The sequence below is a fragment of the Balaenoptera ricei genome, chromosome 1, assembly GCF_028023285.1.
Source record: "Balaenoptera ricei isolate mBalRic1 chromosome 1, mBalRic1.hap2, whole genome shotgun sequence".
Taxonomy (NCBI): Eukaryota; Metazoa; Chordata; class Mammalia; order Artiodactyla; family Balaenopteridae; genus Balaenoptera; species Balaenoptera ricei.
The window spans coordinates 146,083,247-146,098,312 of record NC_082639.1 but is presented as its reverse complement, the minus strand read 5'-3'; the positions used below and the strand labels follow the sequence as shown (position 1 = coordinate 146,098,312).

Sequence of the window (15,066 nt, the reverse complement as noted above, 5' to 3'; positions counted from 1 at the left end):
TGTTGGAGAGGATATGAAGAAAAGGGAACCCTACACCGTTGGTGGGACTGTAAATTGGTACAGTCACTATGGAAAACAGTATGGAGATCCCTCAAAGAACTGAGACCAGAACTATTATATGACCCAGCTATTCCACTTCTGGGTACTTACCTGAACAGCACAAAAACACTCATTCAAAAAGATATATGCACCCCTATGTTCACTGCAGCATTATATGCGATAGCTAGGATATGGAAACAACCTAAATGTCTACCAGTGGATAAATGGATAAAGAAGATGTAGCATATATACACATTAGAATACTATTCAGCCATAAAAAAGAATGAAACCCTGCCATTTGTGACAACATAGATGGACCTTGAAGGTGTTAGGCTAAGTGAAATAAGTCAGATATGATTTCATTTATATGTGAAGCCTAGAAAACCAAAACAAATGAGTAAACAAAATAAAACAAAAACAAACTCGTAGATACAGAGATCAGATTAGTGATCACCAGAGGGGAAGGGTGCTGAGGGTGCGTGAAATGGGTGAAGGGGGTCAACTGTATGTTGATGGATGGTAACTAGACTTGTGGTAGTGACCACTTTGTAGTGTACACAGATGTTGAATTACAATGCTATACACCTGAATCTTACACAATAATCAAAACAATATTATAGGGCTAAAAATATATATCTATAGTGAAACAACAATTAGACTCAATAGACTTCTTAACAGCAACCACTTGGAGGATTTTCAGAGCTCACCTTATCTTCTACTGAGTCTATGATCATAATATTTCCTCTTCAGCTGCCACATACTCTGTCCTAATTGAGGGAGAAGACTGAACTGAGCTCAGCTCAGCACTATCAATGACTTCAATTGGAAGAGATTGGGACGAGAGGAGCTGAAAGCAGTGATAAGCTAAATATCAATAAGTATGGTGCCCTTGGAGATTTATTGAGCATTAGCTATCCAAATGAAGGAACAGAAGTACTACAGAATCTCATCCACTATTCCTTCCCTTCCTGTCAAATGACAAGCTTAAAAGAAACTCATCTTTCTAAATTGATATGTTAAATACTTCCTTTCACTGACAATATCAAATGTTGGCAAGGATATGGAATAACTGGAATCCTCATATGTTGCTAGTGGGAATATAAAATAATAAATCACTTTGGAACACAGTTTGGCAGTTCTTAGAAAGTTGAGATGCATTTATCATACAACCTAGCAATTCCAATCTTAAGTATTTGCCCAAAAGAAAGAAACACATGTCCGCACAAACACTTGGACATGAATGTTCAGAGCAGCTTTTTTTATAATCACCCAAAACTAGAAACAATACAAATGTTCATCAACAGATGAATAGATGAATTATAGTATATCTATACAATGGAATATTACTCAGTATTAAAAAGGAACAAACTACTGCTATACATAATTACACAATGACTCTCAAAAACATTATGCTAAGCTATAAGCGAAAGACCCAGAGTTCATACTTCATGAGTCCATTTATGTGAAACTTTGGAAAACACAAATCTCATCTATAGTAACAGCAAATAGATGAAACTTCCCTAGAGCCATGGGGGACGGTGATTAATAGGGAAGGCAGCGACACAGGGGAAATTTGGGACTGATAGAAATGTTCTCTATTTTTATTGTAATGATGGTAACATGAGTACATACATTTGTCAAAACTCATAAAACTGTACACTTGAGATGGGTGCATTTTATTATATGTAAATGATACCTCAATAAAGTTCATTTTTAAAATTTCTTTCCTCTTGCCACAAACATTTTCAGCTGTTTTCCCACACACACTTATCATTTTATTATGATATACTTTTCCTACATTTTCTTCTCTTTGCTGTCTTTATCATTGTCTCACTTTTGAAATATAATTTTTCCCATTCATCTTAAGGCTAGGTCATTAATTTGAAATTACTTTCTTTTTGCTTGATGGAGAGATCCTGGTGTAAAGAAAAGAGTTGTAGAGTGCTCAAATCCCAGCTTTATCGATTACTGGCTATGTTATCTTGAGCATTAGTTAAACACTCTGAACCTCAGTTTCTTTATCTGTAAAATGGAAATTGTAATAACACCACCTCTTAAGGATGTAAGGCATGTAAAATTTTTGGCAGAGTAGGCATTCAGTAAATGTTCATCTCAGTTCAACAAACGATATTTTCATTTAAATTCTTTATCGTTTATATTATAAGCTAGACAGGAATTAACCTAAATAAAATTCAGTGAACTTAGTTAAGTACAATCACTACCCAATAGTGACTTAAGTGGGACTGAAGAAGTACATGAAAGCAACATCACTCAAAGCTGAATCTGTGAACCAGTGCCCATCCTAAACTGCTATCAGTGTGAACAAGATAAGTATAGAAATTGAAAGTATTTAGAAAACTTTAGAGAAATTTGATATGACCCTGTATGATCTATATCAGTAAATGTGATTCAGAGTTTAAATCTTGTGTAGGAGAAGGTTCTAGAGTAATTGCTCAGATTAAGGAGTTTGAGCCAAAATGTAAAGCGACACATTTCTTCCTTCATCAAGAAAATCTTACTATGAAAAACAGTCAGCCAAACTAAATAATGTGCTTAGTGACATAGTAAAAATTATGAATTATATAAAAGCTAATGCATTCCATTTGAGAGTATTCTCTTTATGTGATAATATAGAAGTTGATCACAAACAACTGTAATTGTATACTAGGTACAGTGGTTATCTAGGAAAAAAGTTCTGTAGAGAATGTTTGGACGTTGAATAAATTCAGAGTTACTGATAAATAAGAAACCAGTTTGGGCTCAACTTTTTAAAGATATGTATTAGACAGCCAGACTCGCCTGTTTTTCTGAAATCTTGGTTATGTTAATAATCTTAATATTTCCAAACAAGGAAGAAATGCAACATGTTTTCCAGTAGCAGATGACTGAAAAGTCAAAATAAACATTAGAAGCATGGAAGAACAGTTTTCACAGATTGTTATGTCATGTTTCATAATTTAACAACAATTATCCATGCAGCAGGTAATGATTTTGATATTGCACATCTGTACAAAATGATTACCAAACACCTGACAGGATTGATAGAATGTTTAAAATTTTTATACTCCATCAAAAGAAGATCCATGCATAGGAAATTCATGGAACCATAAACTCATTCATTGAAATATAATTTAAATTTAATATAACTTTACAGGATAAATTGTTGGAACTGGCCACGGATGAAGCATTGACAGTGAATTTTGAAAATACTACATCACTAGCTTTGTTTTTAAAAAACATTAAAAATGAATATCTTCAGCTGGTGAAATTGCTTTAAAATCTCTTCGTCTATTCCTATCAGCATACCTCTTGAAACTGGCTTTCTCTATTATGATGTTATTGAAACAAACATAGAAACAGTCTGGATATACATTATATACTGCAAATAGTGTTATCATCAATTGAACCTGGACTGGATAAAGTAACGAGCAAGAATCAAGTTGATCACAATAAAAATTTTTAAATGGATATACATGATGTCCATTAAATGTACATATATAGGACATTGAATATAGAGATTTACTATATCCTTCATAAATGTTTTGTTTAATATAATTGTAGAATATAGTAATAGTAATCTCTGTATTAATCATCTATACATATACTTTCAATAAACAATGTAAATAGTTTTGGTAACTCTTTTCTCTTTTTATTCTGTGTTATGCTTGTTCTGTTTATATTTACATAAAGACAGACATATAGGTCACTGGGACAGAATAGAAAGCCCAGAAACAAACCACCCACATACAGTCAAATGATCTTAGACAAGGGCGCCAAGATTACACAATGGGGAAGAGATAGTCTTTTCAACAAACGGTGTTAGGAAAACTGGATATCCACATGCAAAAGAATGAAACTGGACCCTATCTTAAACCATACATACACACACCCACAAAACCCTCAAAATAGATTAAAGACTTCAACTTAATTTCTGAAACTATAAAATTTCTAGAAGGAAACATAGAGGGAAAGCTTCATGACATTGGTCTTGGCAATGATTTCTTGGATATGACATCAAAAGCTCAGGCAAAAATAGCAAAAATAGACAAGTTCTGTTTATATTTATTAAAATGTAATTTAAAAATTGTTATATGTTCATCTGATTATATCTGTTGAACTACTTACTTTAAAAATAAGCTTATAGGGGCTTCCCTGGTGGCGCAGTGGTTGAGAATCTGCCTGCCAATGCAGGGGATATGGGTTCGAGCCCTGGTCTGGGAAGATCCCACATGCCGCGGAGCAGCTGGGCCCGTGAGCCACAATTTCTGAGCCTGCGCGTCTGAAGCCTGTGCTCCGCAACAAGAGAGGCCGCGATAGTGAGAGGCCTGCGCACAGCGATGAGGAGTGGCCCCCGCTTGCCGCAACTAGAGAAAGCCCTCGCACAGAAACGAAGACCCAACACAGCCAAAAATAAATAAATAGATAAATTTATAAAAAAAATAATAATAATAAGCTTATGATTTCAATGTCTTTTTGATCATTTCTAATACAATCATTTTCATCGAAATTTTACAAAATTATTAGTGTATGGTGATTTGCTTACTTAAGTTGGTCCTTCCTCACAGATAGTTTGAAACCTTTTTTAGAGCATCTATACAGAATCTGGGAGTAAAGATAGTGCCTCATGCTGCATTTTTCCTCAGTTTAAGTTTTAGGAGTGACCTTTGATTCTGAACATCTGTTGGTGTTTCCCTAGGATAATGGGGAAAACCAACATGGAGGAATTCTGAGAAAAAAAGTGTGGTTTTACAAGGACCTACTCTATAGCACAGGGAACTCTGCTCAATATTATGTAACAACCTAAATGGGGAAAGAATTTGAAAAAGAATAGATACTTGTATATGTATAACTGAATCACTTTGTTGTACACCTGAAACTAACACAACATTGTTAATCAACCATACTCCAATATAAAATAAAAAGTTAAAAAAAGGGTTTCCCTGGTGGCGCAGTGGTTGAGAATCTGCCTGCCAATGCAGGGGACACGGGTTCGAGCCCTGGTCTGGGAAGATCCCACATGCCGTGGAGCAACTAGGCCCGTGAGCCACAACTACTGAGCCTGCGCGTCTGGAGCCTGTGCTCCGCAACAAGAGAGGCCACGATAGTGAGAGGCCCGCGCACCGCGATGAAGAGTGGCCCCCACTTGCCACAGCTAGAGAAAGCCCTCGCACAGAAACGAAGACCCAACACAGCCATAAATAAATAAATAAATAAAAATTTTAAAAACAAGTTTTAAAAAGTTAAAAAAATAAATAAAGGGATAAAATAAACTGTTGGGAGACACACACACACACACACACACACACACACACACACACACACTGTGGTTTTAGCAAACTAAGGGCGGGCCAACAGAAAGTTTCCCGCTCTTAGGACTGTGCTGCCACCCTGTGGCCATTCTTCTTATGACCCCAAGCTAGAAGATGCATCCTCTGCTATTTTATCTCCCTTTCCTCTCAACCCTAACACTTATCTCATCTTTCCCACCTAATTCTGTAGTGAACTTCATGAAACCTACTGAACTCTCTGCTCTTCTTTATTTCATGCTTGCTTTTTTTCTTCAGTTTCTTTTTTGAAGTAGTTTGTTACTGCTACATGAATGTGGACATCATTATTCAGTGTCAACCAAACTGCAATGAAAGCAATGAATTATATAATTAATTGGGCACAGTACATTCAAATAAAAGTGAAATATTTTAGCAATAACATAGAAATTATTTTACTTTTTTCCACCTAAATAGAAAGTCACCTTATATGAAGCAACTAGCAACACACAAGCCATCTTGGATATATCCCAAATTGGGATGCCAGAACATAGATTAGAAACAAATTTTAGTTCACAACTAAACTAAGTAAAGGTCTTTTAGAAACATATATCAGTGTAGAAGAATTTGGCCTTTATAAGCTTCTTCATTATAATTTCATATTACTTTTATATAGATAATATATATCATAACTCATCTGACTAAAGATGAAACATGGCAAGTTAACAAAGGAAGACAGAAGAAAGAAGCCTGTTTGGGAATCCAGATGTTTCTTCAACCCTTCTCCCTTCCTGTAAATGTCAACTCAGCAATAATAATTGTGAGCAGGAATCCCATGATCAAGGTCCTTTGTTTCTCTGTGATTAAATTCAGCTTTAAAAGTCATTCTGTGCAACCTAAAGGAAGCTTTGCAAAGTCAGTCTCCTTTAGAGTTTTCAAAACTAACAGATGTAAAAAAAAAAAACCAGTAGCTTAAAAAATGGTGGCTTATGCAAAAGAATGAAATTGGATTAAAGACTTACATGTAAAAGCTTAAACTGTAAAACTACTAGAAGAAAAAATAGGGGGAAACTTCCTGACATTGATCTTGGTGATGATTTTTTGAATATGACACCAAAAGTGCAGGCATCAAAAGTAAAAATAGACAAGTGGGACTGCATCAAACTAAAAAGCTGCTGCACAATAAAAGAAACTTAGGGTAAAATGGCATCCTACAGAATGGCAAGCAATATTTGCAAACAACATATTTGATACGGGGTTAATGTCCAAAATGTATAAGGAACTCATACAACTCAACAGCAAAAACAAAAACAAAACAATCTGACTTAAAAAAGGGCAAAGGACCTGAACAGACATTTCTCAAAAGACATACAAATGACCAACAGGTATATGAAAAGGTGCTCAAACATTATTAATCATCATGGAAATGCAAATCAAAACCACAATGAGATATCACCTCGCACCTGTTAGGATGGCTATTATCAAAATGACAGAAGATAACAAGTGGTGAAGATGGGGAAAAGAAAATCATTGCGCATTGCTGGCAGGAATGTAATTTGGTACAGCCATTATGGAAAACAGTATAGTGGTTCCTCAAAAAATTAAAAATAGAACTGCCATATCATCCAGCAATCCCACTTCTGGGTATTTATCCAAAAGAATTGGAATCAGGATCTCAAAGAGATATCTGCACTCCCTTACTCATTGCAGAATTATTCACAACAGTGATGATACGGAAACAACCTAAATGTCTGTTGACAGATGAATGGTTAAAGAACGTGGTATATACATACAATGGAATATTGTTCAGCCTTTAAAAAGGAAATCCTACCATTTGCAACAACATGGATGAACCTGGAGGGCATTCTGTTAAGTGAAATGAACCAAATACAGAAAGACAAATACTGCATGATCTCTTACACATATGAGGTGATTAAAATGTTAATTAGCTTTATTGTTATGATCATTTCACAACATACAAATACATCAAAAGATCAAGTTATACAGGGTAAATATATACAATTTTATTTGTCAGTTACGCCTCAATAGAGCTGTTTTAAACACTGGCTGGCTACTTGGGATTGCCTATCTCTAAAATTACCTTAAAATGCAATTGGTAAATATACTAGTGGATAGAGGCTCATTTTTAAGGTAATATTTTTAAGTGGAATATCATTTATTAAGGCCAAATAAAAGGTGAAATTTGAGGATCAACTTTTGGTTTTATATTTACCAGTTCACTGAGTTAGCAGGCGAAAATGGAGGCAAGAAGTAGGGACAGAAAGGCATGACCAGTGGCCAGTGGTGGGGAAGGAATGGGATGCAATAGAGTGAGCAAGCACCAAAGAAGGAAAATGTCACTGAAAATTAGCTAGCTGAGGAGGTAATGAATACACTTGAGACCCATAAAAGGCACAAAGATCAACTTAAAATATTGACGCTAGAAGGAGCCTCCGAGAGGAGAAGGGAGAGGGCTGTTGCTATTGTGGAGACTGGAAGTTGGACCATGAGAAACAAAATTGAGTGGTGATGCTGCAGCAAGGAGACTTCTAGGTGCTTCCATCATCCCTGATGGATTGTTTTTAGAGTAGTACATATGCTTAAGAACTTTGGGTGGTAACTAATGGAAATACATAATAGTGATCACCACGCACTCCTTCAAGTGGGCTGAGGAAGAGGGGAGCGGGAATAATGAGGGTGACCACAATGAATCATGATTATCAACACGTCCAGTGCCCTAGGAGACGGTGTGGAGATGAAGGGGGCAGGGGGAAAGCAGGCAGAAGGATGAGTGACTCTTCCATCAGCCACAGAGGAAGGGCCACAGCTGATACAGGGGCAAAGCTTGTCTTAAACTGGAGGGAACCACACACATAATGGCAAGAGTCTCCCAGGGAATGTGTAAGACGAGGGAAACTGCTAGCACGTAGTAACCCAGGTTTGGACAAAATAAAGAGCTCCCCCCCACCCTGCCCCGCCCTGGCTTCAGGGACTGTGGGGCTATTAGTAGAAAGTGCCTCCCTTTGGGGAAGTCTAGTCTCTGCTCCTTTTGCAGGGGCCTCCCTCTCACAGAAGCGTGAGCCTCCCAAGGAGGGGCCCTGGCACCTCCACAGGTAACAGGACCAACAAATCTTGTCCACACCCCAAGCTTGGCACCTACTCTAGATCAGAACAAAGGTGCTGAGCTCAGAACTTGATTCTCGCAGCCAGAGGGAGAAAAACCCCAACGTGTTCACTTAAACAGTAAGATATTACACTTTAATCCAGAATGGAATATGCATTCATGTATATTTTCATCTTTGGAACAGGTGGTTTGAAATGCAAATAAAGTAATAAGCGTCAGAGCCGTATCCTAGCAGTAGCTACTTTGCAAACGTTACCATGGCACCAAGTCAACAGCGTTCTTAGAGGCCGCCACACCTCAGCAAGGTCTTTCTAACTCAGGACGGCCAAGTTCAAAGGAACTGATAGACACAAACTGCGAAAGAGTCCTGAACCGATACAGGAGGTGAATTTTACAACACAATTGCCCGCTGAAGCTACTTGAAACAGGGTATGGGACTTAAAGGGGGAAAAAAAAAGGGAATGGACCAACTCCTAGAACACCTGGAATGTGATCCAAGCCTGGAGACAAAATGATGGTAATTATAACTGCTAACATTTGTTTTTAGCTGCTAACAGATTGCGCACAGATTGGGAAGGGCAAACTCCATTTTCCAATTACTCCAGTGCAAACTGTGCTTTACCAGCACTCACTAATCCTAGTTGAGTGAAAAGAAAGCAGATTGTCCTCATGTATGGATCATTTATGTTAAACTAAGGAAGGCTGTCCTCTCACAGCCGTAGCCCAGGGGGCCACTCACAGGGAGTAGATGCCAGGAGCTGGGTTCTGCAGCTCTCTACTTTCTACTGCCAGTGGATCTGCTTGACTGAGGGCAACATGCATTTCCCAAGCACAGACAAAGCAGAAGGGAAAGGATTAGGCGGTAGGGACACAGGAAGGTGGGGAAACAAGTCTTAGCCAACCCGGCCTGCGAACCAATCAAGGTGCCTGAGGTAGTCCCTGGGCTAAACAGGACATGTCTCAGCCTGATTAGGAGAGAACGAAAGGTCAGATACCAAAAGTTAACAAGACAAGACAGTCTGTCGTAAATGGCAAATTGATGATATAAACTACAAATCCTGTAAGTGTTCAAAGGAGGCAGGAATTCTTTCCTGCTTCCCCTTCAGATAAGGGTGATTAAAATCTTCTGAAAAAGTGAAGACTTGCCAATAGGGAACCGCCGTTGGTTGACCCTAAAAAGCCATCAGCAAGAAGGAAACTCCAGAACTCCCATCATTACATATAAAAGCCACTAGTCCTCAAGATCTCCTTTAAGACAGTAATGATGCATCATTCATGGCTAAAATAGCCATAGGAGAGGGAGGCAAAGGAAGGCGTGCTTAGAAAAGCAATCAGGACTTTCCATACTGTCTTTATCTTGAAAACACAAAGACTTCTCCTTCCCAGAAGGATAATTCTGGGACTATTACATATAGTTATCTCTGCACACCCCACTCCAAAAAAAAAAAAGGAAAGGCAGAAAAGGGCCTCTTGGTACCGCTTCCATAACATTTTAACCAAATCAACCTGTAAATTTCCTATGGGTGAGTTGACATTGTAATTTAAGTTGTAACCACCCAATGGCAGACCACATTCAGGGCACAATATTCAAAAGGGAGTGAGACTTTGGGCTTGGTTTCAGCAAGTTTTGATATTCAGAGAGATCCAGTTTCATGCGTAAGGCTGAGAGAGGAACAGATCCAAGGAGAAAACAACACTCAGGATCAAGCAGGAGATGCTGTCGGGTTCTAGGTGATCAGCCCGCTGCCAAGGGTTAAGAAGGAAAAGAGTCCAGGATCCCATGGAAAATCTATGCAAGGTGTAAGAAGCCTCAGGGCAGGAAAATATAGCACTAAGGAGCCAACTGAGGTAAACACCCAATTCTATGGACTAAGTTGACATGTCAGAGATTAGATGAAATCTGGAATTTGATGGGTATGCGGTGCCCAGAGTTACTGAAGAGATATCAGCCATTAGGATAATGGTGACATGGGTAAAGTCATATCCCATCAACAGCTGGACTGAAGCTCCTAAAATATTTTCTGCCCAGGACAGGGTTAGCAGAGGAACTCTGCAGATTTCAGCCTGGAGATCAGGCTCTATCAAATACAAATACTGAGGTGATCTGGGTTGAGGAAGACAGAAGTTGATCAAAGAGCTTCCATATGAGAGGCTGTAATAAATACTTTTGAAGTGATAAATTAGATTTCGAAAAGTGAGAAATTAATTTTGTTGCAATGGTCAGTTTATCCCTTTAAATTTTTCTGCTTTATTCATTTTGCTGCCTGGACAAAGAGTTTAATGTACAAACCATACATACTAGAAGAAAATAACGGGGAATACTTAAACTCCTCTTTGATGGGAAGTCTTTTCTAAATACAGTAGTAAAAAATAAATCATAATGGTAATTAGACCACATAAAATGTAAAATTTGGCTCAATTAAAAATACCATCAGTATAATTAAAAGGCTCTATAAACCAGGTAAAATATTTGCAACAAATATGACAGCTAATGTTCTTGATACATAAGGAGTTATTGCAAATCAATCAGAAAAACCTCAAACAAAAAAGAAAATGGTAAGGGATCATATATCTTTCACAGAATAATAAATACTACAGACGAATAAGCATGTAAAAAGATACTTTGTACCTTTTCACCAGGAATTCAAAAGGTACAAAGTATAACCATAAAGAGATACTGATGCTCACTTCTCAAATTGACAAAGGGCATAATAAACAACACTGGGAGACAGTGACAAAATTGGTCCATCATCCTAGGAAACAATCTGACAAAGCTTGATCTAATAATACAACTTTTAGTTCTCTACATTAAAGAACTGGAGACATGAACGATTTATTTACAGAAATGTTCATCAAAGTATTATTTATAATAATGATAAGAGGAAAGAACCTGTTATAGTTTTGTGATAAAATAGCCATGAACATTGTGTTTTTTGAAGAAAAACCTCATGACATAATACGAAGTGAAAAAACAAAGTATAAAACATGGTTTAATTATGTTGTGCATTGCAAACATACACAGCAAAAAGACTGGGGGGAATAGACCTGTTAACGGTGATGGGAATGTAAACTGATACAAAGTGGTATGAGGTTTTTTTTTTATGTATCAGCATTTTAAAAAATATTCTACAAAAGAAACACGTAATACTTGTAAAATAAAAAGTTACTTTAAAATGTTTCTAAAACTATATTATAATGCCCTTGGCTGCTGCTTAGGAACAATGATACTGAAGGGATGTTTTTGTAAAGGAAAAACCATTACTTAAAATCTCAACTTTGGGGGCTTAACGTCCAAGAAATTATTTATTTGGAATATCCTGAAGAATCATCTTTGCTTCCCAGAATAGTAAAGTTTCCAAAATGCTCTAATAAGACCCACCCACTGGAAATAAAACTCTCAAATGTCAATGAATGAGGGTCCACAACCCAAAGAATACTCAAGTGGCACTTCTCCAAGAAGTCTTTACCATTAAGCAAAATAGACCCTAAGATTCTATTCCCCAAAAGAAAACCACCTCCAACTTATTGCCAATGATTTGAAGAAATAGCTGATTTTAAATGAAAGCACACTCAAAACCTCCACACAATATATTAGATACTTTCATATTCAGAAAAGAATCAAAGGAAGAATATTATGAACAAAATGCAAAACCCCTGCTTATTTCTTCGTACTGTCATAAACCAGAATCATGATAACCTGGGGGATTTATACTGTTACTACTGAGAGCTAGTATGTATCGAGTCCTCAATATGTGTCAGGCACATAATAAAGCATTTTATATTTATTCCATCATTCAATCCTCGACATAATCTTGTGAGATAGGTTCTATTCTTATCCTCATTTTACAGAGAAGGAAGCTGTGGCTCCTAGACGTTCTATAACTTGCCAAAAGTCACGAAGCTGGTAAGCAGCAGAGCCTAGATTTGAAACAAGACAGTCTGTTTCTAGAACTTGCACTGTTAACCCATTTGCTCTATTGCCTCAGAATCTATGGAATAGGTGAAAGTGTATTGTGCCTTTCTTTTTTGTCCTACCCAGGATCTGTCTAATCCTCAGGATTAGAATCCTGAACTTTCTAATCTATGGCTATAAATCACTGTCTTTTAGAATCAAAGATGCTACCATAGTTGCTAGGCTAATTCCTTTAAAGAAAAGTATGGTTCAATAGATTAATGCATTGTCTTTCATTTTTCCCTGCATCGGTTTTATATATAATTTCTCTTCCTTGTTTAGGGTTGCAGCTAGAAGACAATAAAACTAGCAATGGAGCCCTTATATGAGGAATACCTAGCCAATCGTGGAACAATAGTAAAACCTTATTACTGGCTGAGATTCTCTCTCGATTGCTCTAATTGTCCTTACCATATTCGGACAGGTGAAGAAGCAAGAGTTCCCTACACAGAATTTTATCAGATTTTTGGATTCCCTTACGGACCAACATATCCTCAAACAAAACACCTCACATTCTATGAACTAAAAACTTCTTCTGGAAGCCTGGTGCAAAAGGGCCATGCTAGCAGTTGCACTGGGAATGATACCCATCCGGAATCAATGTTATTTGAGATGAATGGTTACTTTGACTCCGCCATACACAATAACGACGGCATCAGGCATATCATTCTGTATTCCAGCAACTCCCCTTGCAATGAAGCTAACCACTGCTGCATCAGCAAAATGTACAATTTCCTGGTAATGTATCCAGATGTCACTCTTAGTATTTACTTTTCTCAGCTCTATCATACTGAGGCTGAATTTCCTGCCTCCTCGTGGAACCGCGAAGCTCTCCGGAGCCTGGCCAGTTTATGGCCGCAGGTCACTTTGAGCCCAATAAGTGGTGGGATTTGGCATTCTCTCCTCAACAACTTTGTGAGTGGTATGTCGGGAGTGACTGTTTTCCAGCCCATTTTAACCGGGAGAGCACTGGCAGACAGGCACAATGCATATGAAATCAATGCCATAACAGGGGTGAAACCCTATTTCACCAATATTCTTCCCCAGGCAAAAGAGAATCAGAACATAAAAGCTCAGGCAGCTTTGGAGGGCTACCACTTAAACAATGTCTTTCCCAGACAGTCTTTTCAAGTGACAAGTGGACAACTGCAACCCAATCTGACCCGAGACCCCAGGGTTCCTGTCATTTTCGTACTGGTGCCTTTCAGAAACCTACCACCAATCCATGTAGGACAAAACCCACATAAACCCAGGAATATCGTAAAGCACTTAAATATGCCTCAAATATCATTCCAGGAAACCAATGATCTCAGAAGGCCTCCCATTGGAATGCCAGTGGAGAGAGTAGAAATCACCGAACAGTTTGCTAGTAGCAAAGAGGCAGATGAAAAGAAGAAGAAGAAAGGGAAAAATTAAAATTGGCATTCTTACAACAAGAGACCAAACTACTACCAGAGGACTTGATTAGATAGGCAACAGAAATCTGGGAACTTTCTCTCTTAGGTCTGATCCAAGATGGAGATAAACTGATACACTAAAAGCAAAACCTGAATTATTTATTATCTCAACTATTATAAAGCAACACTGTTTTTAACATAATCCACAATGTTTCCGTAAGCAACTTGATCTCTCTCCTGTATTTTAAAAGTGACAGTATCAAAATGGAGCCATTAGTAACTTGCTAATATTCTGATGTGGATAAGAAAATGTCATTACTCTACACTACCCACATCATCTTTCGACTAAAGAAGCCCATGGACTAAATAGCTTCCTAAATTGGTTTCGGTATAAAAATTTACTGCAAAATTGGAAAACAGCCTGAGTTACTGACATTAAGTGCTGCCTGCAAAGGCAAATCAGTGATTTTCCATTAATTGTTAACCATGGACAGATTTTAGGCAGCTCATTTTTTTTTTTTTTCAAAATGGTTCAAAATAGTTTGTGTGGAGAAAAGCTCTTTTGCTAATTGATTAGATATAGCTGCCAAAATTGATTTTTGAAACCAGCCACCTGCTCAGTTTGATCTTTCCCTCTTGAGCAGATAATAGAGGCAGGAGAATACATGAAAGTCTCCAAAACGCCTTCCATCACACACCACATAAAATCCAAGCCACTCTTACTGGCTTTTAAGGTTCCTCCTCTACCTTCCTGTTGCTCTGTCTTATCAGCAAGAGTGTAGGTTCTTGTAGATCAAGCACTGTCTCTCTCTCCTCTTTGTTTTTCCCTTAGGGTCTGGCACAGCAGCCAGGCAAAACGTGGGTAGCAAGACTGTGAATCTACATCTCAATAACTTTACCAGTCGCCACGCCCCAACATTCCTTTTCCGTTCCAGCCAAGCGCCTGCTTAATCATACTGCAATGAACATCTTTTTTTGATAGAATCCATTCCCCCCTTTTCTGATATAGCTTCCCAATGCATAATTTGTTTTACTTCCCTTTTTTTCTGACCCCTTTCTTTTTTTACCAGTGCACATCTATACCGTCTCTTAAAATCTTGTTCAAAACACACTTCTAAGAAGTGCTCCTTGACTAACCTTTTGAGCGTGTACATTAAAGCCCCTTGTTTACGTTTAACTGTTTGCTGCACTTTCCTCTTAGAAATATGTAAAAATGCATCAGAAGAAAAATGTGCATTCATCTGTAACTTGCTACTAAATATTTTCTTAATATGTGTAAAAATGAATGCT

The 15,066-nt window shown here is 37.8% G+C and overlaps 2 protein-coding genes across 3 annotated transcripts in view; one reads left to right on the top strand and one right to left on the bottom strand.

Annotated features, from left to right (window-relative positions):
* The window catches only part of RGL1 (ral guanine nucleotide dissociation stimulator like 1), a 298,327-nt gene that overhangs the window by 274,537 nt on the left and 8,724 nt on the right, over positions 1–15,066 (bottom strand). The gene's annotated exons all lie outside the window — the stretch shown is intronic.
* Positions 12,692–13,795, top strand: APOBEC4 (apolipoprotein B mRNA editing enzyme catalytic polypeptide like 4). Its single transcript, XM_059904058.1, has one exon. It carries the CDS (start codon positions 12,692–12,694, stop codon positions 13,793–13,795), a length of 1,104 nt encoding a protein of 367 aa, XP_059760041.1.

Coding starts and splice junctions, on each gene's coding strand:
- APOBEC4 (XM_059904058.1), top strand. CDS start 12,692: ATGGAGCCCTTATATGAGGAATACCTAGCCAATCGTGGAACAATAGTA.